The sequence below is a fragment of the Zootermopsis nevadensis genome, unplaced genomic scaffold (genome assembly GCF_977971745.1).
Source record: "Zootermopsis nevadensis isolate Lab colony 2312 unplaced genomic scaffold, Znev_1.0 Znev_ptg000022l, whole genome shotgun sequence".
In the NCBI taxonomy this organism is placed as follows: domain Eukaryota; kingdom Metazoa; phylum Arthropoda; class Insecta; order Blattodea; family Termopsidae; genus Zootermopsis; species Zootermopsis nevadensis.
This window is the reverse complement of record NW_028259154.1, coordinates 12,688,342-12,713,750: the sequence shown is the minus strand read 5'-3', so window position 1 is coordinate 12,713,750 and position 25,409 is coordinate 12,688,342. Positions and strand designations below refer to the sequence as shown.

General features: G+C 36.4%; 1 protein-coding gene across 3 annotated transcripts in view; it reads right to left on the bottom strand.

The window, feature by feature from the left end:
• LOC110832657 (lachesin) overlaps window positions 1-25,409 on the bottom strand; it is a 509,136-nt gene that overhangs the window by 105,601 nt on the left and 378,126 nt on the right. For all 3 annotated transcript variants that reach the window (XM_087353324.1, XM_022069833.2, XM_022069832.2), the window contains one exon: window positions 13,909-14,109. In XM_087353324.1, coding sequence (XP_087209450.1) covers window positions 13,909-14,109 — 201 coding nt within the window. The remainder of the gene's footprint in view (window positions 1-13,908; window positions 14,110-25,409) is intronic.

Sequence of the window (25,409 nt, the reverse complement as noted above, 5' to 3'; positions counted from 1 at the left end):
AGAGTTTACGGGGGCATAAAGTGTCAACATCCACGTATTTTTAAGATGGAAGAGAGTAGAAACTTCAAGCTCTGGCTGACATAACCACAATGTTTTCTGGCAGAGTTAGATCAACTGCGTTTCATATGCAGTGATAACACAACTCCGAGCCCTTGTAGATGATTACACCAGCCACTCGAACCGCAGTCTGTCCAGTTGTCGTACCTCTCCTCTACAGAGTGTTCCAAAAGTCCCGCAAACCGAAAAAGGTAAATATTTTATTGTGATAGGGACATTTAAATTCGCCATGCCCGGTGGTAACACTGGACTCCAGTCACTCCAATAAGTCGGTTATTTGACGCAGTTTCATCAGTATTCATTTCACTTTAGTCAACTTTGGTCAATTGTTTGTGTAACACGCATCATGCCGTTTTATACAGTGTATCTATTATTGTTGTGTGTTTATTGTTGAACACGTGTTCTTACGCGGTCGTACGAAGCAGTTAGACATATTAAACGCACTTTATGATGCTGCTGTACAAAATAAATAATATAATTTACCAGCTATTAATATTTTTTGTGAAACGAAGTCTATTAATGATAAACGATGCACCGGGTGACCATCTTTATTACATAATGAAAGACTTAACAAGACAGCTACTGAATTTGCGTAAAAGTCAATGAGAAAACTTGCTTCGCAAGCTGTTTTGTCTAAGTCTACGGCTCTGGTTTGCGTGACATTTGGATAAACAGTAGCCTACAACAAATATTAAATTAAATATTAATTTACAGACATATGAGAGGTGCTTGCTGCCTCAGTCATCAGGGTAATAAGTGCACATAGCCCTTAAGGACGAAGATGGTTCTTCAAACGTTGGTGTTTCCTCCATTCAACCACCTGACACGGTTGGTAGAAGCAGAAGAACTCATTATACTCAGTCGCCGTGAAAGTTTAAGATTATTCATTGCCAAGAGCCGAATTTCATTCCACGGAATGTCACAAGAAACTGGTCTTTCAGCATCACGTGACACAATGCCTTTTCGACTTCTGCGTAGTCATGGTCCGCGTTTTCTTGCAGCTCTACTCAAATCACGAAATGCCACTATTCAATTCAATTAACCAAGTCAGAGTTGTGAAATAATTCCGTCCTACATCTGCTGTGGCGGAAATGTCGCTGTCTAATGTCAGAAAATCCAGTTGTGACAGAAGACCTAGAACCATCACATCTTATGCAGAGAAACGCAAATAAATGCAATTTTGTACCTACATTAACATTTCCTTACGTACGGAATGAAAAATTGCCACTAGCATTTGAATCCATCGTCACTGGCTCTTGCCCGCTTAAATTTTTATTATACTACTCCGTCTTAAGAGATGCTGATTACACCAAGAGGAAGGTACTACAGTAAAATATGACCGTACGGAAAGAAGTATACTTTGACGCCCGAGACGTGAAAAACAGTGGTAAGAGCTAAAGAAATATATCATCAGTAAAATTAGATACTTTTTCCGCAAAAACTTCCAAGTCCCAATATGAATTACCATCCACTTAAATGTATTCATGTTCATTTTGAACTTACACAAATGAATTATATACACACAGAAACAGTATTTCCATGTAAAGGATTTCAATATACGCAAACATTCAACAAAGGCATTAGACAGAGGACATAATATTTATTTCGCGTCTGAAGTTCTCTCTTTACACATTAATTAAGTTCATGACTGAAACCAAAACACAAAGTGTTTTCCTGATAGGATCTGACCAGTTGATTCAAATATTCATAAGGATTTACAATAAGTAATAGTAACTTACTAGAATTAAATTACAGCTGAAGTTTAACAATAATAAACTTGCAAAGACCTTCACTTTAGTGATTGTTGGACATAGCTTCGTGTCAAAATGATGAACTTTATAGACGTAGAGGAGGAAATTTGTGGTTCTCTAAAGCTTTGTGATGATATCTGATTCATTACAGGAAAACGACATTGGATTCTGTCCATGGTCTGAGGTACACATGACGTACGCGATGGTTCAAGAGTTGGCTCCGTTCCCGCCTGAAGGTGATTGGTTATCATTATACCGACAGTCTCATATCTTTTATTTTCAATCGTTCACTTAGCCAATCAAGTAAAGCGTCCCCATGTTTCGGAAGAATATTCTGCCTCCTTGTCCTGGGTTATGGTATCAGACCGAACTGAAACGAGAAACATTACGACGTTTCGGAGGAAAATTCAGCCATCTTGTCAAGTAGTACCGCGAAGTTGATTGGCTTTGGTAGCAGTGGCTTTGCATGTAATTAGGTACATCTCCGCTCAGATGGAGTACTAAAAAAAACTTAGAGCTGAAAGCTCTCGACTTGTGCTGTTAATACCGGAAAAACGGGAACCGATGGCCGGTATCTAGCACGTGGGTTGTGCAATGTTGTTACAAGGGCGATGACTTGTTAACATAAGATCAGTTAGTACTGGTAAATATTCGACAGAATTAAGACGGAATAATGTCCAATAACAGAGAGAACATATATCTGCATTTTGCATGTGATAAATTATTAATTTGTTGTTTTATTGGAAAACAAGAGATCTTTGTTTAGGGATTTAATTGAGGAATCGACATTCTGAGTTGTAACTTTAACCACATTACTAATACAGAGAGTTTAGAATCATGCGACTCAGTTTATAATCAAGAACTTTGAATGAAGTCTTTCGGCAAGAACAAAATAATGAAAATTCGGGGGGTTTTAAATGGCAGAAAATGCATTTACCATGTGAGCTACTATTTTCTTCTAAATGTTTTTATTTCACGGAGTTAGTTTATATTTTTATATAAATAATTTAGCGAGTTGATTATGAAACACTGTGGAACACAAGATGACACAATGTAGCATTCAGTCTTTTATAAACGACACTACATTTATGGATATAGATCATTGAAAGCAGTGGATACCTGAATTAACTACTAGGGCACTAACACAACAAACACTTACAGGATTCATAAATTATTGTGATTGACCTAAGTATAAGACCGAGAACATCTGGTGATGGGTTGCAAACAATCAAACATACATTTGTATACTACCGCAAAATATCTTCGAGCTTCTTTGACCGTTGCATTTATACACACACAAGGCGTCTTGCCCCTCCCCCCCTTGTCCATTCAATCATCCCTTCAATTCATACTGTAACGTAGCTCAGGATCGCAAATATTTTGTTTGACATAACCACGCGACACAAACCACTGTATCTCCATACATCAAACATTACACTTATATGAATTACGTAATGTATTTTTTTAAACGTCGACTAGATCCATCCAAAGAATCCAATATTCCTAGGCCATTTTAAAGGTTTTGTAAAACTGAAACTGTTAGAAAATTGTAGTGCAGATTATTGACAAGGTGGCATAAATATAATATCACGACGTACTTTTGGAAACAGGTTGTGATGATTAGTTGGCGGGAACTGGCCCCCGACTACGTCCAACAGTGGGCTTTGGTATTAGTGATGGCGAAACTTCGGCTTCTATTACCAGAGGGTAATTTAATTATTTAATTAATTAATTAGTGCTTTTCTTTATTAAAGCGTGTATACATATTACTGCAATACGTTGCACTTTGTGGTGATGCGAAAGCGCGTATCCTCGGGCCAGCTGATCTTTCTATTAATACTCTGGAAGCCAGGGGAATTAGAGGATTATTAAAAGTACAGCATAAAGAGTAAAACATCAACGGGCATGGAAGGGGAATCATACCTAGCTGGGTTACATGCTGATAGCGTTTTGTGTTGCTCTGAATATAGCTAGCGACATTCGTTCAAAGTTGTTCTTCACTGGACTAAAACACGTGTAACGTTTGGACCGCCATATGTACTCCGACATTGCTAAGGTCATTAAATAAAGGAAGATTAGACCTGCACTACGATTATCAAGCACAACGACTTGAAAAGTGCACACAAATTTTAGATATAGACCTCAAGGTATTATTAAATGTGGGTGATTTTTATATTCGTCGTTAGATAATATTAAAATGTATCTCAGGTAAATAGTACGTAGTGAGATCTGTTGTAATACGGGGTGTTTAAAAAGTACAGACAATATACTCTAGCTATATTTAGAGTCTAATACATCAGTCGGGTAAGAGAGTCTATAATGCCGAAGAGAATTACGATTTAAATCTCCGTACGCACATAGAGAACAATAGCTAATGGCAGAAAATACCTATTACCATTCCAAGACTTTATTCCGGAACATTATTGGAGTTTTTAAGGAAAACTACGAGATTTATATACTTACATCGCGTAGCTTTCTTGTGCAAAATTCGCTACTCAAGGTAAACAGTTTCTTCATTGCCTCTTAGCTTTAACAAATAAATAAAATAATTTATTATCCGTCAAATTAGTCACTATGTACAAAGGCTTAAGCGCCGAAGCAAAATGTGGTGGTCTTTAAACTATACAGAAAATTGAGTTTTCATATTCCCAAAGCGGCAAATAAGAAGATGACGTGTCTTCCAGGATGGTATGCCATGTAGTGTGGTAGAATTTTTACCGACGTTTCAGAGGTGCTTACTGCCGCCATCATCAAAATCTACCAGACTACACGGCGCAACATACCAGAATAATCAAAAAACAAAAATTTCCTAAATGTAATTTTAACCATTCACTTTGTTCAAAAGCTTTAATTATTGAAATTCGGGAATAAATTCCTAAATTTAGAAAGAATCTGATAATATCTCAACTTTATTTTTAACCTTTTCATACACGTCATTTTATGTGTAGTTTTGGGTAATTTTCACTTATAGGAGTTCAGAACACTGCCATTCTAACCTTTCTGTCACCACCAAAACATCGAAATCAACTGGTCGCTCGTTCTCTACACATTATTTTCTTTTTCAATCTACTCAAGTCCACGAACAAATGCTGCCAACATGTTTTTAGTTATTTTACTGACACCATGTTGTACATTTAAAAGAATTGACTGGGCCAGAGAGGTGCGGAGAGATACGAATTTTAACCAAAATATATACAGTCAGTTATTTTGCCTCCCTTAAAACCATTCTTTCTCTTTATATTCGAATACATTGGGGGGGGGGTGACATTATCCCTTCTAGCCCATTTAAGAGGGTAGTGGGGCCGTAAACGGAAATTGAATATGTTAAAGTATACATTTTTATTTCTCACCCCCATCCCCTATTCCTGTACCTAGCATCGCCTTTGCACATTACAACCTAATTCTTTCTATCCTTTATTGTCGTAGCGTTTGCCATCATTATCATGCCCTTGTCACTCCCATATTTTATTACCCCGTTTATATGCGTTATAGCGGTACACGTTTCCACGTGGTTGCCTGTAACAGTTCACTTCCTGTATGCTAATCGCCAGATTCTGTGTAACAATGCTAAATATCAGAGACCTTTATTATTTATTGCAATGTATGAAGAGATTCATCAATCAAATGAAATGACGTGTAGGTTGAAACCGTATCAGATTATTTTTGTAAGAATTACACGTCATACTCATATGCTGCACGCATATTATTGTGGGTCTGAAGAGCTGAATATAATTGGTTCGCAGAATTATCATCTTAATGACAACTTGCCTGCTCTTTGTCATGACGGTAAATGACAGCGAAGGTCGCCAAGGAGACAAAACTGTTACCTTTATACACCATTAAAGCAACATGAAAGGATTTTTAATGGTACGTAAATGTTTACGTTATAAATTAAAATGAATGTATAACATTTGTTTTGACAAATTTTCCAAGGATTTTTTGTTTCAAAAACTTGCGAGTTATATGAACTGACAAGAAAATATTGTAACGAAATAATTTTAAAATTTTCTCTGAATCTTTAGGTACGTTTCGTCCACAGACTTAATGTATAGCACGTTATATAATTGTTTTATAATTCATAATTTTAATATTAACATCATAAGCTGCTCACAGTTCAATGAAAACATTACGTGCAACCTGAAGATGAACCAGGTTAGACCGAAACATATACTGGTGTTGTGAGAAACAATAAGACATTGAAGGAAAAGCTATGTAGACAGATAGTATTTATATAATCATTTTATTACAGCTATTACATAGCAGGATGCCTATGTTTACATTACCTCCATAACCAATCATGAAGTTATGGACCTTATGAAATTAAATGTATATTGTTTAAATCTTGTCCGTCTAATCACAATAAATTCTTATTAAATATTAAAATATTACATTAATTAACATTTAAATATTTAAAATATTAAATGATGTTCTTTATCGAAATATTCGATTTACATTAGACAATCATTTTTCACGACATGTTTCAGTTCCTAAAAGAACTATCTTTAGGTGTATATAATTATATAAAGATTCAAATCAATATTAACTTAAATACAATTTCTTAAATACAATTTTCTATATATTAAAATAATATATAGAAATTGTCGTGAAAAATGATGGTCTAATGTAAATCGAATATTTCGATAAAGAACATCATTTAATATTTTAAATATTTTAAATGTTAATTAATGTAATATTTTAATATTAAATAAGAATTTATTGTGATTAGACGGACAAGATTTAAACAATATATATTTATTATATCACAATATGACGCAACTTTACCATCTCATGAAATTAAATGTGTTCAGAATATGCACTTTCCAGAAGAGAAATTATAAATAGGCTACAGTTTGGAAACATTATGGTTCACACACTGATATCATGATTTGTTAAGATCAATTTTAATATTATCTTTCTACATACCTCTGCTACCTTAATGTTTTCTTCCGAATAAAGTTCTGTAAGCCTTTCTCAAGTCCAAGATGCATGGTTTTCCCCCGTCCGTACCATCCTCCTTGATTCGATTACTCTATCAATATCTGGAGTAGAGAATAAATCATACGTATACCTCCTCATCACGTAATTTTTTCCACAATTCTTTCCTCCCCCTTTCATAAGTTCAAATTTTCTCATCACTTGGTTCTCAAATACCTTCTATCTATATTTTCCCGTTCAGCTAACAGACCAAGTTCAGACCCACACAAACAACGGGTACGAACTAGTATTGTATTTTAGAGAGGAGACGGAAGAAATATTTTATAGGTGACAGTAGTGAAAACAAATTCGTGTATCTGACGTCACTTCCTTCCATTAGTTGTGTAAGCAAATCTACTAATAGGCCTACATCGAAAGACTTGGTTGCCTTATCAGCTTGAAAAGTTTTAAATAAAGAAACACCCAACTGTGGACATGAATACACAGTAAACAGGGCGTAGCAAGTACAGCTGAGTGACACTGTAGCGGGAGTCCCCGTTTCTAAGCACAGCGCATAAAATATTAACGCTTCAAATAGTGTAAACCTACGGTTATTTCGGTCGGTGGATAAATATTGAATCACGGTCAGGAAGATGATGCCAATTGTATTGAATTAAACAATGACGAGAAAGCAATTTATAACATTTGGAGTTTAAATTTATCTTTATGGAATCACGTTGACAATTCAATAACGAATCAAACTGCTGTAGTTTTATTACGGAACAAGACATCAACACACACAAAAATTCCGGAGAGAATCGAACAATTGTGTTACTAAAATGAAATAGTGTATACTTAATTATCGGCCGCGACATAACACTTCGTCGGATAAGTCACATAACTAAGTCATATCAATTGGAGAGGTTATTTAATTTTATTTTGATGAGTGGACGGCCATGTTATCATGGAATTAACGTTTGGGAACGCTGAAAAACACGAAAATATCGATAAGGATCGATATTTGAAATAGAAAACCCACGAGTATTCAGATCTTCATGAACATGTCTGTCTTCTGTAACGTTGCACCGTGCAGTTTGGTAAATACTGATCGATGTCACAGACGTACTTACTGCCTGCATCATCAATGCGATCGCTCAGAGTATACAAAGGCATCAATGATGTGGTGTTTAAGCACTGGAACACACTGTTTCCTAAATTAGCATCTGATAGTGGTGTTGGCAGTAGGAGAAGTAGCAGCCCTAGTGATTTCTTTTATTTGATTTCTTACTGTGTATTAATTTAAATCATTTAATGATCGTGGTCATAGACCTATATTCTTACATGTGGTAGCCATTAATTCCGATTACTGTTAGTCCATTAAAGTGTCTTTAAAAACATTATTGTACTTTTTAAGACTAAAGGATATAAAGACATAAAAAGGAAAGTTGAAAAAGAGCATGACATTACAGGGAGAAAGGAAAATGAGAAACAAAGAGTGAATGTAGAAAAGAGAAAAGGATACATAAACAAAGGAAAGGAGAAAGAGGTACAAAGAAAAGACAAAGAAGGGCTGGAGGGACGAAGGTAGTTAGAAGAGAGTACACAATAATTCCCTGCAAGGTCCGGACCCCGCCCTGATAACGGCATACAGAGTCAAGAGTTGAATTCGCTACTAGCATGTCTATTGTTTAAATGGAGTCGCTTCATGCGGAATAATAATTACGCCAAGCCTCGTTTTGTTTCCCTTTCTGCCCTGTGCGACAGCTTTATCTGCACTTGCTGTGCGAGACTGATTACACGGTCACGTGGCCAGCAAAAAAACAGTGTTTGTTGATTTTGTGGTTTAAAATACAGCTTTTTACAGTTTTGACTTCTCAAGCATTTTATTCAACGACGTAAAGAGATCAACAGCTTTTACGTAGAATTAATTACTGGATTTAAAATTATCACAACTCTGAATTTTAGTTTGTCAATTTATTGTAAATTCATCTTTAGAACATAACACGAAAGATGTTTCAACAAAACACAATCAAACCACAACCTCATCCAAAACCCTGCTTAATAAATATTATAAATCGTTCTAATTCGATTCTTTATAAGACATGCAGCTGATCAAACGGCGTTAGTGTAGATCTTATTCAATCAGTAAATAATATTCATGATATAATCAGGCATTTATTAATCAACATATGTGTATACTAATTACTGTTTGACATTTATTCATAAAATCGGTGACGAAACTGTGCTTCTCTGTACAGCAGAGTGCTTCTGAAAATTTAATAGTCGATCGTCTCTTCGAAAGATTACCAACTTCTATGAAATCCCAAGGGTTCGCGAACATTTTTCTGCAAATGTGCCAGCTACTGAGAGACAGAACTTAACGAACGTATCTTAAAATATGTTCAGTCTTTTCATAACTGAATGTTCCGGTAGAAAATACAACCAATATCAAAATTAATGTCAATATTCTCTGCTGATATTGCGTTTATTGCCAAGAAACTGAGGAATGTATGACATTTTGTTAATGTCGCTAGTAGAAATACAACAAACTTCACTCAAATGTCACAGTTCTTCATAACTTAAAAACGAATTTTAAAAAGTTTACTTCAAATATCACGTTTCCCCTTATGAACGCCTGAGTTGTGCACTTCAATGTCAAATCCACTGAGTCGAGTATTGAACATACATAAAGAATAATCTTTTGTCGTACATATATACGGCAAAATGTTATTCCATGTGTCACACGGTACACTTGTATGAACATGGTAGTAACTTACAACTTTTGCCATCACTCACTTTACTAATATCTTATCTGCTCATAATAACCATATAATACAGGGTTATTCATATTTCCCTGACACATTACAAATCATCGCCGGACTTGAATGGTGAAAAGGATTGTGACATGCGACATGTCTATATAAAGAGAATCTCTCCAAGTTTATTTTACATACCTCATAAATGCTCAATAACCATGAGCTACTTCATTGGCCACCCCGATCACATGAGCTTACGCCAAAAGATTTATTTTTATAGGGGTACATTAAAGACCAGGTCTTTGTACCGCCTCTGCCATGGGATCTGCCTGAACTGCGAAGAAGAATCATCGCTGCCATCTCACAAATCGATCGTGGAATGCTGCAGAGGGTGTGAGCGGAAATGGATTATCGGCTTAACGTCTGCCGCGTCACAAAGGGCGGACACATAAAGCATTTATGGGGTATGTAAAATAAACTTGGAGAGTTTCTCTTTCTATCGGCATGTCCTATGTTACCATTCATTGCACCATTCAAGTCTAGCGATTTTTTGTAATGTGTTAGGGAGTTATGAATAACCCTGTATTTTACATAAAACTAAAATTAACATGCGAAAATAGGTGCGTATCTTAGATAATTGAAATTTTGGGTACCTAAGTAAATTTCAAAACTCCTAAGACTGACATTGGTTAAAATCGTCGAAAGAATAATTTTTTTAGCCCGGAAACTAAACACGATAGAAGAACGGGACAAGACTAAAGTTCTTTCTATCGACAAGGATACTACAGGAACGAAGGACATAACAACAAAGAAACTTTCCTGAGTTCGAGTCTCGGTAAAGATTTATATAGCTAGAAAAATAGGCATAACAGAAAAAAAGCATAAGGCAACAGATGTTTGTTTTGGCGACGAGATTAAATAAACGAATGACACAAACCCGTTATCTGGCTTATATTTGAGTCCCAGTGAAAATGGCTTCTGTAACTCGAGAACTGAGCACGATAAAAGAATAATACCAAGACAATTAGCCATGGCGATTGCGCTGATGATGGAGGCAGAAGTATGTATGAAACTTCCGTAAACTTCTACCAGACTACATGGCGTAACAATCCAAAGCAGAGCAGACAGCCACCTTCATAGTAGCCGCCGTGTGAGCCTCAAATCTCGCTACCTCTATTGTATTTATTTATAAGAAATTCTTCGCTTTATTAAAATCGAAGATTAATTTCAGTGGTAACAATATATCGAAAATAAATTACATCTCGAGTAAGTTAAATATGATCCACATACTGGCACCCAGTTTCTTTCGGGTCAATTTTAATAATATTCTCAAACGTTTCTAGGTTCCGAAGTGCTCGTCTGGCTTCCGCCAGTAAGATGTCCCTTAATTTAATATTTAGAAGAGTATTAGGTTAACAGTGCAAACTAAGAAGCTTCGAATTATGTCATTTTATAATTTTTCGCTTATTTCCCATATTTTAGTTCCAAGAAGTTTTCTCGGCATGTTGTTCTCAATATCCTCAAATCACGTTTTTGACATAAGGAAATGAATAAAATAATTTATTATATTCTAATTTTTCTACTAATTCTCTTTATATTCTAATGCTTATCTCATTACATTATGATCATTATTTAACAAAGATTGTAACGCGAAATAAATCCATGGGACTGGCTTAAAATTCATTAATATGAAAGTAAGGTCAATTAGGAATTCTTCTCAAAGACACGGCTGAATTACTGTCTACTTTATTTTTTAATGAAAGTTTAAAACAAAACACCAGATATGATGTCTGATTCTGTTCATGTCAGATTATTTTGTGTGTTAAAATTCGATGTATCTCCCTCTCTGAATTATGAAAAACATTATTTTTTTAAACACACATCATAGTCTACATACGAACTTCGATTCTCAGAAGCGAAAATTTTACTATTGAATACACTTCATGATCTCGAAACTATAGTCATCAGCTGCAAATGATTAGCGTTAACATAAAAATAGCTGCTATATTTATAAAAAAGTTAGACCATGTAGTAAAAAATTAAACTCAGTAACATGAATTTAAAATTTTCAATCTGTTAATTGTTCGGAATAAAACAATGTTTAACAGCCAGGACCCACAATAAATTATATTATTTAAAATAAAAATTCTCGCTCACAAATAATACCGAATGACAATATGTTAACAGCAACCTAACGTTATCGATTCGAAGCTTAACATTTCGATGTATAAAACGATCCTTGATATTTACGAAATGTAAAATTATGACGAATTGTATAAAAAGCTGCAAATACAACACAGGAAGCAAAAGATGCCAATATGAATTTTGTTACGAAATCTTCTGGAAGGCAGATTATACAGATTGATATTGGAAAATAATATTAAAATTGATCAGAGGTAAATAAGCTATAATAATAGACGACTGGATTCAACAGGCTCAAATCTGATCAAATAATGGCGTTGAACTATCAAGTTAATACATCAGAGTTACTAAACCGGCGATAGTGTCCAAGAAGACAAGTCATGTTCATGCTTGTCACCGTGAGAACCTCAAACTTCACCAGACCGGAATGCATTTATCATAATCGTATTACTGTAATAACCGCATTATGTTCTACTAGGATAAATGACAACAATGACTGCAGTTTCAACTGGTAAATCTCTATTCTCAGCTGTACGTTATGGAATTTCTACGGATGATTTTGCTTTTCAAATTAAATTCCTCTAATGGAAACCGAAATTTCAGTACCGTTCACACTAAAATCCTCCCCCCAAAAGCGATGCTGCGAGAGTTGCTACATCATAATTTGTCTGTGATCTGTCTTAATGACACCGTCCCATCACATTCTTGGTCTTCAATTGACCGCTCTTAAAGGGGTTTACCAACCGCATTTTGAGGTCGTTTTAAATTTTACGATCAGTAAAACAAAACATCTAAGTGTACATGAAAGATAATTTCGTTTTCTGTTCACATACTAATTCCTATCCTTACTAAATGTTTTCATATTCTAACAATAATTATAACTTTTTCTTTCTTTCTTTCTCTTTTACCATCTTTTTACCCGTAGGTGTCGAGTTTTTTATTTATTCATTTTGATCTATTTGGACAATGGTAGGATTCCTTGGATGAGTGATCAGCCCAACGCAAGGCCTCTACCTATACAAACACAGAAAGACGCGGACAAACATCCATGCCTTTAGTGGGACTCGAACCCACGGACCCAGCGGCCAGGCGCACGAGGTCCATGCCTCAGGCCGCGTGGCCACTGCGGCCGTTAATAATTATAACTAGTTTTTGATAACTTTAAAACTTTTTCCGATTCTGCCGAGACAACATCGCATTAGCATACAAAACCAGATGTTTCCTTCATTCATAACAGCAGTAATTGTAGTAGAATGAGGCACACAATTCTGTAGTCTGCTTTCTTGTATTTCGCTCTTGCGACATGTTTTTCTATTACAAATGGACACAGATGAAATAATTATGTAATGCAGTTGATAATTATGGTGCTATAATATGCCTATATGAACTCCACAAAGTCAAATTTTATTATAAAGATTTCTGTCTCTACTGGGTTGTTGCACTGTGTAGTCTGGTCAATGTTAACCAACATTCCACAGGTCATACTGCCTCCGTCATCAGGGCTCCCTGAAACATTTGAAAACATCTACCAGACTACACAGCGCAACAACCCAGAAGACAGAAATCTTCAGACTCACCGCTGTGAAAACCTCAAATCTTACAAAGTTTATTATGTTTGCTCACTAACCTATTTTGTTCTGTAGACTTCAAAAATATAATTCTGATTCAACAAGGAAACGCAAGTGTAGCACACGATCAAGGGCGAAGGGCTAGAAAGTTACTAACTTTGTTGATTAAGATATTGCAACCCAGATTAATCTTAATTCTGCTGTGGAATCAAAGTTAAACCAGACCATTCTATTTAATCCAGTGTAACTTCTATCTAAATCCATGGAGCAGAGAATGTAGTTATCGTTAAGTCAATCAAGAAATTTCGACCTTTTGTGGAACCATTTTTTTATCGTGCTCACAATAGACCACCACCACCACCACCACTGGTCCCTACTTAAGCCACATGAGTCCAATCCAAATCCTCTAACCCTGTTACCTTAAGATTCATTTTAACACGGTCCTCCACCTATGCCTCGACCTTTTGAGTGGTCACTTTTTCCTTTCGGATTTTCCGATCAAAACTGTACACGAATTTCCCTTTCCTCCCATGCATGCCACGTGATGTCTGGATACTGGCTTCAGTCGCCGCGAAGATGTTACATTATATTTATTTTATAAAGGCATTTTATAAATTGTGCTCTGTTAACGCGATTAGCAAAGATGATTCTGCAATAAATTGTATTCCTATTAAACACAAATAATTTAATTCCAATCAGAGGTCAGAGTTCATTGCTTACCCAGAATCTCAACAGTGTGTATCTGGTCGCGGTTATCGCCGTCGCTTATCTGACACACGTAGTCGCCAGCGTCTTGCGGCATCACATTGTTGATCTCCAAGTTGTATCCGTCCACAAGACGGAAGCGGGAGTCCCTGGTCACCATCAGCGTCGCGGCAGTCAGTACAGAGCTTCCACGTCGCCATAGTAACACGTATGACCCTACACAGACAACAAGAGATGCACGTAAGTGTTAAGAATGACCAAACACAGCGTTCATCAGGAGTCATTTAGTAGCCGCCACCAAATTGCATGTTTCAAGGCCATTGCTGCGCGGCTGTTAGTGAACAGTACAGCTTTGATACGCTGTAAGTTGTGAGTTGTCTTCACTTGCCTGAGCTACGATGTTCTTGTTGCAATTTTGTACGATTTTGCAGTGACATCGAAGCATGCATTTTGGTGACGGTTACATTTGTTCTTGATTCGGCGAATAAACTTGTACGGAAATGTTTATGAACATTCTTGGTTAAAGTGTAATTGACGTTTAGTAATTCATTGTGACTGAATAGGATTTAAGAATGTGTAGCCTGGGAATATTTTATAAACACGAGCTTTGATAAACAGTCCCCAATTTTCAATGCGTGCATTACTCTTTAAAAATGTCTTAAGTCCAAACACTCGCCTTGCTAGCTCATTTCAGAACACCTTCAATCCATAGTTTCGTGTCTGATTCTTGAACCAAGTTACACACCCGCATTAAACACAAAAAATGTAGACTTTGAGTTTTTCACGGCGGTGAGTACGAATATGGCTGTCTCCTGAGTTGTAGGGCAGTATAGTCTTTTAGAAGTTTACCAACGTTTCAGAGTTCCTTGCTGCCTTCATCATCAGGGCTATAAGTGACCACTCACCTGATGACTGATTATGGAAGAAGCAAGGACCTCTGAAACGTTGATAAACTTCTACCAGACTACACGACGGTACAACCCAGAAGACAGCCAATTTCCTACAAAACAAACAGTTGTAATAACATTGTTAAAGAAATGTATACTGAATCCATTATGTCTGTTCACTGCATTCATTATTTCTAGAACAAAGTCGTGTTTCTCTGCATTACTTTAACCTCTAAAACTGAAACGTCCCTTAATCTGTACTAAGCAACGCGTACGACATTTAAAGTCTCTTCCGTACGTGTCGAGATTCCATTACACAGGGCTTTGTTCTTCGTATTCCAACAAGCAATCTTGGGAGATACACAAATATATTCCGTACGCATAAATCAACATCAACAAGATTCCTTACACGATGTGTTTCTAAAGTCTAGAAACTGAATACAGTTTGCATCCGTACTTCAAGAAACAGAAAAATTTATTTAAAACTTTAATTACGTACATCATAACCAGTTAGTGTATTACGCGTAAATAAATTTATGACCTATATATTACATGTTTTGTACTGGTTCATTCAATAATCTGAAATCCAGAAATATATATTTGTAGTGTTCTCAGAAGTAGGATAATTAGATTCGTATTGGGAGTCAAACTTTAATTATAAACGTAACATTCAGTATAAAGAACGTTATGACATTTAAGTTTCGACAATGTATCCGTCACATCACGGAGTATTTCACACTGAAACTAAAAGGCAAATATCGTTGTCCTAAACAGGGGCTTCATTCCAATTTCAGCCAGTAGTTATGGGCATTTTAGCACTTCAAAATTTCATTTTTATGAATTATTATTTTCTTGCGTAAAACCGGTGCTCGAATACGGGATGATTTTACATAGTTACATAATGAAGACAGTTCTAAGGCGAGTGCAGAAATTATGTAAGTTGCCTAATTCGTAGAAATTTCATGTTGCAGCGGTGAATCAAAAGCCACAGGCTGTGAACCACTGGTCTGGTTCGCTCTCGATATTGTTTTTTAATCGCAAATACAGAATAATAATGAACAGCAAAGAACTCATTTGCACAGGAAGTTTCATTACATCGTCATTTCTGCCGTTTTATAATTTCGGCGCTCTGATTGGCTCAACTGAGTCAATAGTACATAAAACTTTAACTTTATACATACCCTGAAACAATTCCGGCATATTAAAAGCAAAACAAGTCGTAAATTAAAAAGGATGTTGTGTGCGTGCGTATGTGTGTTGGTGGAGTATTTTCAACAATACGGACGCCCTAAATTACAAACATTTGCAACTCAGGAATTCGTAACTGATTTGTTCATAAAAACCCAATAAAGTTATCGTTTACTCAAAAATCAAATATTAGAGCTCCGTTATTGTTATTATTGTAAGGGCAGTCAGAACTAGTAGAAATGAATCATTGTTGTAGAATTTACGGGAGGCGTATTTCGCAGCGTTCAGACCTCCAGAGGTATTACAAACCTTTTTCCAGTGAATGTGTGTTGGATGGATATTACCAGTTGGCCGCAAGGGAAATTAAATTAGAAGTTCAACTCGTACCACGAACTGATTGGCCCCTTTAGTTTACTACAAGATTCATAATGCAATGTCTACACAGCACAGCTAGCATTCGTACAGTTTTGTATCAAAGGCTCAATTGTATGTTACCTGTAAATGTTATTCCATGTATGCTTATTTATTTAATTATTTATTATCCATAATTTGTGTTACCATGTATACCTCCACATTAAAACTAATTTTTACTCTTGAGAGTCGGTTTCATATCAGCATATAATCATCAGTCTTTTATATAAACTCGAATTCTGGAATATACGCCTTCGTGGAATTGTAGTCGTCCATAACATCGACCGCTCTTCGATATGTGTTGGTCTACGAAAACAGGAGTCATGGTTTCGACCCCCAATCTTTGCACGGATGTATGTCAGCGTCTTACTGTGTCGTGTTTACATAAACCAATAGCTGTTTCTTTTAAACACGGTAATTAACATTCGGGTTCTATAACATACAGGGAATATCTTCACTAGGTGAGCGTTCTTCTCAAGGACTGCGGTCCATATAGATTGTTGTCTTTTGTAGGCAGAGGTCTTACGATGGCCTGACTACAGTATATGCAGTTCTTGCTAGATGTTGAAGAAAATTTCAGAAAGATCATGGCTTATAATTGACTACAACGTCTATGTAGTAGCAGCAATTATGCATACTCACAAGGTTACCATTACGTTAATCTCGCCTGTTTATCCACATGTAATGGTAGACAAGACAAATTTGGATTTGGTGTATGGTAATTTTATCGTGTTTAATATTATACTTCTGCTAGCCTAATACATCATCTGTACACCAGGAAGCGTGTTTCGTATACAGTAACCATGGCATAAATTTCAATAGGATCTTCCTCCACCCTTTAAATCCCTCCAGCTGTGAAACAGTACTACCAGCATTGAAAGCCAATGTTTCCTCAGGATTACACAAGCAAAAAAAAAAAGTCTTTTGACAATAAAATAACATTAATCCCGATTCAAATGTAATCGTTTGTTCTTGTTTGTTGTGTGGACAATGGCACAGGGAACTAGGGATCCGTGCCCAATTCCATGCGATGAATCAGCAACTTCAACAAACACCCCCCCCCCCCCCCCCCCCCCCCCCCCCAGGCATCAAGTTCATGCAGTACCCTACGGTGCTGCGTACTGCTCAGCTATGTTTGCATACAAAGTTGTTCAGTGGCGGCTGCAGCTAAGTAACTCTTATGTCCATACAAAGTGAAAGAATTGAAGTCATAATCATTCCTAAGTATGTTGTTAGTTCGAAATTACTAAATGGATTCTGATTAAATTTAGCACGGATGTATACACTAGACTCTGAGTGGCTAATTTAATTTTAGTTGATATCGGTCAGGTAATACAAATATAAATATTTCACAAAATAAAGTATTGTAAAATGTGTCATAAATGGTTCAGGATACGCAGAATATATAGAATATAACATAAAATTAAAAACTATTAACTACGAACTTTTTCAGTAGAGTAAACATTTTAATAAATAAAACTTAAATAATTCCTTAATTTTGCTGTTATTTTATTAACTGAATTTAGCTAAAACAAAATAACATTTTTACCCACAGTATACATTGAGATAAGAAATGACTAAATTGAAATCAACAAATAAACTTTATATCATGTCAATTAATAATGTAAGTTGGCAGCCCTGCGGAGGACCATAGAATATAAAGCTAATAAAACACGATGGAAACTTCGTACACAGCTTCTCGCTAGAAGCCGCAAAATCCCCGCTGTTTCGAAACAAGAATTAAAGTAGATTACACGCTGACTGGATTCACGATAGTGAATCGTTCACCGCCAAAATGAATCCACGAGGCACAAGCTGCCTTAAGCTCAACAGCACACTGCATTTCATCTCCCACGTATGGTTTTCAGTTTCACTATTACGCCTAAATAATTTTAAACTTGTAGCTTAATGGTTAGCATTTGTATCTAAATATATCACGCAAATGATTATCAACTGAAGCAACAAAACCATTTCACTCCGAAACGTCGTCGTGTCTTTCTTATGCGGAAAATCCACAAGAAATATTCCTGCGATGACAGAAAAAAAAGATATAAAATCGACGAAACTTAAAATGACTTATTATTTTATGAGATCTTAATAAATGTAGGCATATTTAAGCTTTACTTATTGACTATATACAGTTGTTAAGGAATTGTCCGTGAATTATTTATCTGAAGCTCAAATTGAGCTTACTCGTTATCTTACGATTTCCTTTACCATAAAATTTGTAACGTTTAATTACAAGTGAAAATTATCTTTGCAGACACAACTGGAAAATATTTCTTATATGACTTTCACTTTAACACCTTTCTTCACTTTCTGTATCCCTTTCACAAATTTATCTCCTGTATACATAAAAGTTCCAAATGGTAGTAGCACTTATAAAATAGAAAGTTTTCTCATCTAACATAATTACTGAGAACTTGGTCCGTCATTCATAACACATACATATTCAAACACAAATCGTATCCTCAAATAAATAATTTAGTTACTTTATCAATCTGTACTTCTGACAACCACTGACAAATCTTAGTTATCAAGCATTCTTTGAGCTACGGAGCTGACACCATCTTATGACCTGTCCATTTCTGCCTGTCCGTCGCGTTTTTCATCAACAATCGGCCTTTGTTGAAACACATCGCTGAGCAAAAGGAACATCGATCAGATAAGTACAACAATGCTGTAAGGTACCATTGTTGTACCAGTGACGTTTCATGAAAAATCACTGGAACGTCAGTATATACTTAACCCAAAGAATGCACCTGTCAAATCTTGACTCTTTTGTATTCAGGACGTTACAAGAATCTGTACAAAATTACATAATGACAGGGTTCAGAAGGTATAAACATCAACTAAATAATACTACTATGGTAATGAGACCAAAGAGGATAGTTAGGGCGAAATATGTAGCACATGTGACGTAATTAAGTAACTACAATACGTTAACATTCGCTCAGCCAGTCAAACAATTTCCCGTCTGTTACGAAATACTTAAGGTTAATTACGACGTAGCCAAAGAGAGTGTCAATTCCGAGGCCCTAATTTCGTAACATACTGTTTTCTTACTGTCACGCCACCCAACAGTCAAGTTGAAGGGCACCCCTTGTCGGCTGTCCGCTACTTACTCATTATATATCCACACTTACCCTCCATATCCAAAGGCCGTCTTCGTCATCCGCAACCCAAAGGCACCCCATGCCATCGCGACAAGGGACAAACGTAACATGATGACCACTCGGTAGAGCTAAACTGACACCAATGCTGGCTACATACAATTTAACTAGCCGCAACTGCACTCACGAGGCGAACCCAAGACCAGCCAGTCTTTTCGTACATAAACTTCCTTTTTTATTTTATAAAACAAGGAATTACATACGTCACGTTTTTAGTTCGGACAATGATTTAGAACCCACCACTTGATTTACATCTGTTCATAGTTAATCTCGAGTGAATGAAAACAGAACAAAAGAGCATCACGAAGCAGATTTAAGCGTGATTTACTTCCCTGCATGTTGAACTGAAATCATTAACATCAGTTCTCTAGATACACTGCTGCTTCGGTTAAGATAATATGAATTGTCATTTACTGTACCGATTAATGTAAAGTTGAAACATACGAATATCACATTATGATGTATAAAATAAAAAATAGAAGATGTAACGTACAACATATGACTAGTCATAGGAATAGATTCACTGGTACATATTTAGTTAAAAATTCTTAAATCGTTTTTGAGTTAAATGCTCCAAATTACACCCTTCTTAATCATCTCCCTCACATTTCTCATTTGATCGAAATCAAATAATAAATACGGAAAATATTCTAAATTCATATAATTTGAAGCTTCGAGACCCATACACACTTTTAATTTTCCTGATATATTTATTTGCTTATTTTTATGCTAGTAACTCTAGAATTTTATGCAGATTTCACAAATAACCTACGGTAATAATGAGCAAATTACACGCATTTCGAACGCAGGCCTCAATATCCCTAGATACGGGAAAAAACAACAATTTTCCGTTTACTCATAGAACACTGTATTGTGTGTGTGCGCCAAACAGAAAAATCATCTGTTTTGATTTTAACAGATAAAAGAATATAGAAGCTTGAAAGAGCGAATGTCAATGCACGAAATGATTTTGTGTCGCATAACCAAATTGTGTGTTGATACAGAGGGTGGAGAAAGGTTATAACCGAATTTCATAGTTCAAAGGCCAACGTTCAATATCACTAGACAGGTACAAAATGTAATAAATTTCAGTGACGTTGCAGTCAGGGGCAAAGGAAGAAGAAGAAGAAGAAAGATAGGGACAGAAAAGAAGAGGTTTAAAGAGAAAGAGATGTGACAGACAGGGGCAAGAAGGGAGACAGAATGTACGGGAAAAATGGAACAATCACCATTCTCAAATTTCGTGATACATTTTTTTTAAACTTATGTTCCGAAGCTGTCAAAGCATAATTATATAGTGTCGAATGAAGATTACTGAATTGGAAAGGACGTGGAAGGAAACGTTCGTAGCCTAATTTAAGGTACTATGCCGGCATTTTCCTGGATGTAGAGAAGTAATCCACAAAACGGTTATCATGATAGTCGGTCTCCGGACAGATGACCTCCCGAATACGATGCACGAGACCTAACAACTCGGCCGCGACATCCAACTTCCAGGTAGAGGTCAGAGAAACTGCGAAAGGCAAGACTTTAACTGTCAAGAAATTGTTCTCTTTGCATGGAATTAAAATTCAGTACTGCGTTAAGAAGAGGCTTTCGCCGGTCCTATCCTGTGGCATTCCACAACCTCTCAGCGTTTTCCTTTAAAAGATACTTTTTAATATTTTACTTCCAAGTGGGTGTTCCCTTCAAGTTATCCGATTAGAATTCAGAATGAGTTTCTCGTATACCTCATGCATACTATGTGCCCCGTCCACCTCTTGATAGATATATGACACGTTTTAATCGCATTGCTTTCCTCGTCGGACCATTCTGGCTTACAGTTTTATCCCACACTCGAGTAAAGCTTCGCTGACATACTTTACATTCGCGTCCGGATGTCTGATCACTGTTATAATATTTAATTCTAAAATATATTATAAATATTACAATTTACATAAATCCGGGTCAGTGCCTTCTGGTTTGATTCAGTGACCGTTCCGTTTAAAAATCGCCGAAAACTATATTTACACACAGACACACACAGCACGGACACGAACATAACCTCAATAGTGTCATCCCGATAACATCTTGTAATCGTCCTGTGTAATGCACATTCATTGGGCCTACTGCTGTTATAATGTTGGTGACTATACAACAGCATGTTATAACTAGTATCTTGCTGTTAATTTGTTACTAGATACATGTCCAATTATTTTATTTGATCCGAAAGCCTTAAAATGTATCTTATTCATCTGCTGCTTTTCGTACACGTTCAACACATCCAATTGACTTTAAAACCTTGCAGTAAAGTGTCAATTTTCAAGGTATAAATTACATCAAATACAAGCTGTTTCAGGAGACATTTTAAAATAATATGTGGCTATAATAATTTGTGCACATTTCGTTAAATTTAATTTTGAGCACATACTATGATAAATTGTTGTTTATGAATAGGTAACGGTATTGCCAAATATAACAAAAATTAGTTATTAATTTTCAAAAGGAATGCCAGGAGGGGTTCCTTGTCTCGATAGAAGGGAATAGTTGGACCACCTTGGTATACTATATGTACGGAAAAATACTTAAACCATCCTCGAGGTTATGTACAAAAAGCATTAAATAAATTATAAGATAATCTCAAATATTTATGAAATGCAGTCCCATCATCTTAAAATTAAAAAAATAATCAGTGCATTCGCCCTCTATCTTTCATTTTTTCCGTATTTCACAAAGCAATTTGCTTTAGCGAGTATTAACACCCGTAATTCATCTAGAAGTGAAGTAATCATAGACAATTTTTCAAGCACACGCAAGCTATAGCAGAACGTGTTAACTCGTTAACAACAGTTAAAGACAGCTACACGGCCCTGATAGTTATTCGTCATCTTGTCTGGAGGCTGCAAAGGCAAACTGTACACGGATCGTGTAAATGAACCAACAAATATACCAACAATTTGTCCTTAAAAAAATAAAGCCACACACAGTACACAGGCTTTATAGACTATGAAAGAAATCCCACATTCCCTGGAGAAAATCGAACATATGTCATTTAGTACTAAGCCAGTCTTTTAATTGTCGACCTATTACGGATTTCAAATAAAAATTTAAAACCCTGGATATGAAATTTCAGTACTTCAAACACTTGGGTATATTTCACTGAGTGAACAATGTCTAGTGTTACTAATGTCACTATTACATTAAATCAAAGACATATTCAATAGTGGTCTGCGTTGTACAGACGCAAATACGATATCTTCCGGTTGGGCTTCAAGAGAATGGACCTGCCTGTGTCAGGACAGCCGTCCAGTTCCTACCTAAACCTCAGGCCCAATACGCCAGCCAAGATTCTTGGAAATACCAGGTTGCCTATTAAGTTAGCCCCTACTCGTAGGAGATGTTGATATCAATTGATTTTCAACATGCTTCAGAACACATCAGAATAAAAAAACTGACAGGAACTAAATGGTGTATAATAATGTAATAATAGCACTATGAAGTTTGTATTACGACAGGCTATGCCCATTCACAACTCGAAGACGATGATTCATGATCCCTGGTCAGACGCAGAGCTCATGCTAGCCTTTGAAAACGTTTCATTGAGCTTATACAAACACAGGTGCTATTGTTCCGGTGGTAATATTCTTGGTTGCACTGCAGATGGTATTTTCATTCTGTCTCGTCTTCCGAGTCACACAACGCATTACTTTAACACTTTTTACCGATCATTTTTCAAATCAACAAACACTTCCTGACAGGAAGTATTTCTGTTCGGTACAAGAAAGTCTGCGACAATGAGAAATAACAGTTTAGAATTTTCAACGTATAGAATTTATCCATACACTTTATGAAACGATTCCAGCAAATGCAATTACCATGTATGATCATGGAATAGAAGAAGAAACAATCAAATACGGCCTGAAAATGGCTTCTGGCGAAGAGAGAAGCAATTATCGGTGTATAGAAAAGTTTGAAAATAATTCAGTACATCTTCCGAGGATATCAATGATACTCTTTTATTTATTTATTTTTTGGTTATTAATCCTAGGATTGGTTTGCAAACCCCATTTCGGGGTTATTTCTTGCGAAGATATCACGGTGGTTTCGCCTTGCCTTCCGTGGCCGGTATTTATCCATCAGACTGGAGGTTAAGGGACGCCTTGAGTGGGTCTCGAACCAGCGGCCAGGCGCACGAGGTCCATGCCTCAGACCGCGTGGCCACTGCGGGCGGCACACTTTTAGTTAACAAGTCGAAAATCACTAGACCCACGGAGAGGCAGAAGTACTTAGGGTTTTACAAGTTTTTCTAACACACGAAACGCGGAAAGCAAGAATTATGATAATGGTGATGCTATAAATAAAGCTAATTTCTATTTAAAATGTGTAACTGTAACTTAGCTATGAAACTATAATCCCACAGCCTTTAATTCAGACTAAAAGTGTTCTTAAATCGAACTGTATTTATGGATTAATAATTACTTTGTCAATATACAGAGATCCTTCCTCCGTGGCTCTACGGTCCTCTAAGGACCTTGGCCTCCGTAATATATAAAGATACAAACTCAAAATACAAATTATCTGAGTTCTAGCTACCCAGTTTCCTTATTTCCTGCGACAAACAACTTGAGATTTTCTCCCGCCACTTCGTCAGTATTAAATAACTTAATCATCCTCTTTGAGACTGCCTCCAGTCATCTTCCCTCTCCATCTTCATGACACGAAAATGATTGATGATAGTTCGAAAGATTGTGTCGCAACCGTAACACGATTCTTAATACCATGTAATCACGGCAAGGAAAAAGTTAATGGGTTGGGCGTCCAACACTTTGATAATATTTTAAAGTATTATCAAACCCGATAAAAATTTCATCGGCTTTGCTTAGGGGTTTACGAGAAGGAAATGGATCTTGATGAATAGCCTTACATATTTTAACAAACGGTCTTTTCAAAAAGTGAAGACAAGTATTTGTTTTTGAAAATTAAATAGGTGACAAGATGATAATGACGAAATTTTTTTCACGTGTTTTTACAAATTTCTGATGATGTTAAGTCTACACTACCATCACCATGGAATGAAGGTGACAGTGACAATCGACTTTCGTGTTGCGACCAAACACAATTATACAGTTCTACAGAAACTTTGAACGAATTTTTGTTAGGAAACCTGTTACATAGGAAACAATTGGACGACCGGGTAGGAGATTCAAAGTTATCATTAAGGCAGATTCTAGAAAAGTATGCTGTTATTGTACCCAGCGACGGGTTGCGACATTAACGATGTTTTGGGTTCTTCTATTAGAGTTAGTATTTCAGTAATTCATTCAGCCAACCATTACTTGGCTAGTCATTCAGTTAGACAGCAGATCAATTTGTTTGTGCGAATGGCCTCGAGAGACAAAATCTTTAGTTAGATACTGAAATATGTTATTCCATTGTATCAGTTACTGAAGCCACGGTGGTCTAGAGGTTAGAACGCTGGCTTTGTAATCCTGGGGTTCTCGGGTTCGATTCCCGGCGGTGCCCGAATTTATAACTTGTGTTGGGCAAGGCCGTGGTCTAGGCTTCGGGCTTCCCCGGTTTCTCCGTGGTATCCCAACAATTACTCCATTCACACACAGAAGAAGGCAATGGCAAACCACTTCTGGATCACCTGCCTAAAAACATACATGAACAGGTCCCAGTCCGAGAAAAGGATGGAATGATCCTGTTCATATGGACCTGTCGTCAGACAGAACACTAAATAAATAAATAAATCAGTTACTGAGATCATGTGGCATGAAATTATATATCGACGGAACGAATCAGAAGGACAGCAGAAGAAAATGGCTGTGGTTAATTTTAATGCATTATTTAAATATTTTCGTGGACAGGCTGAGTA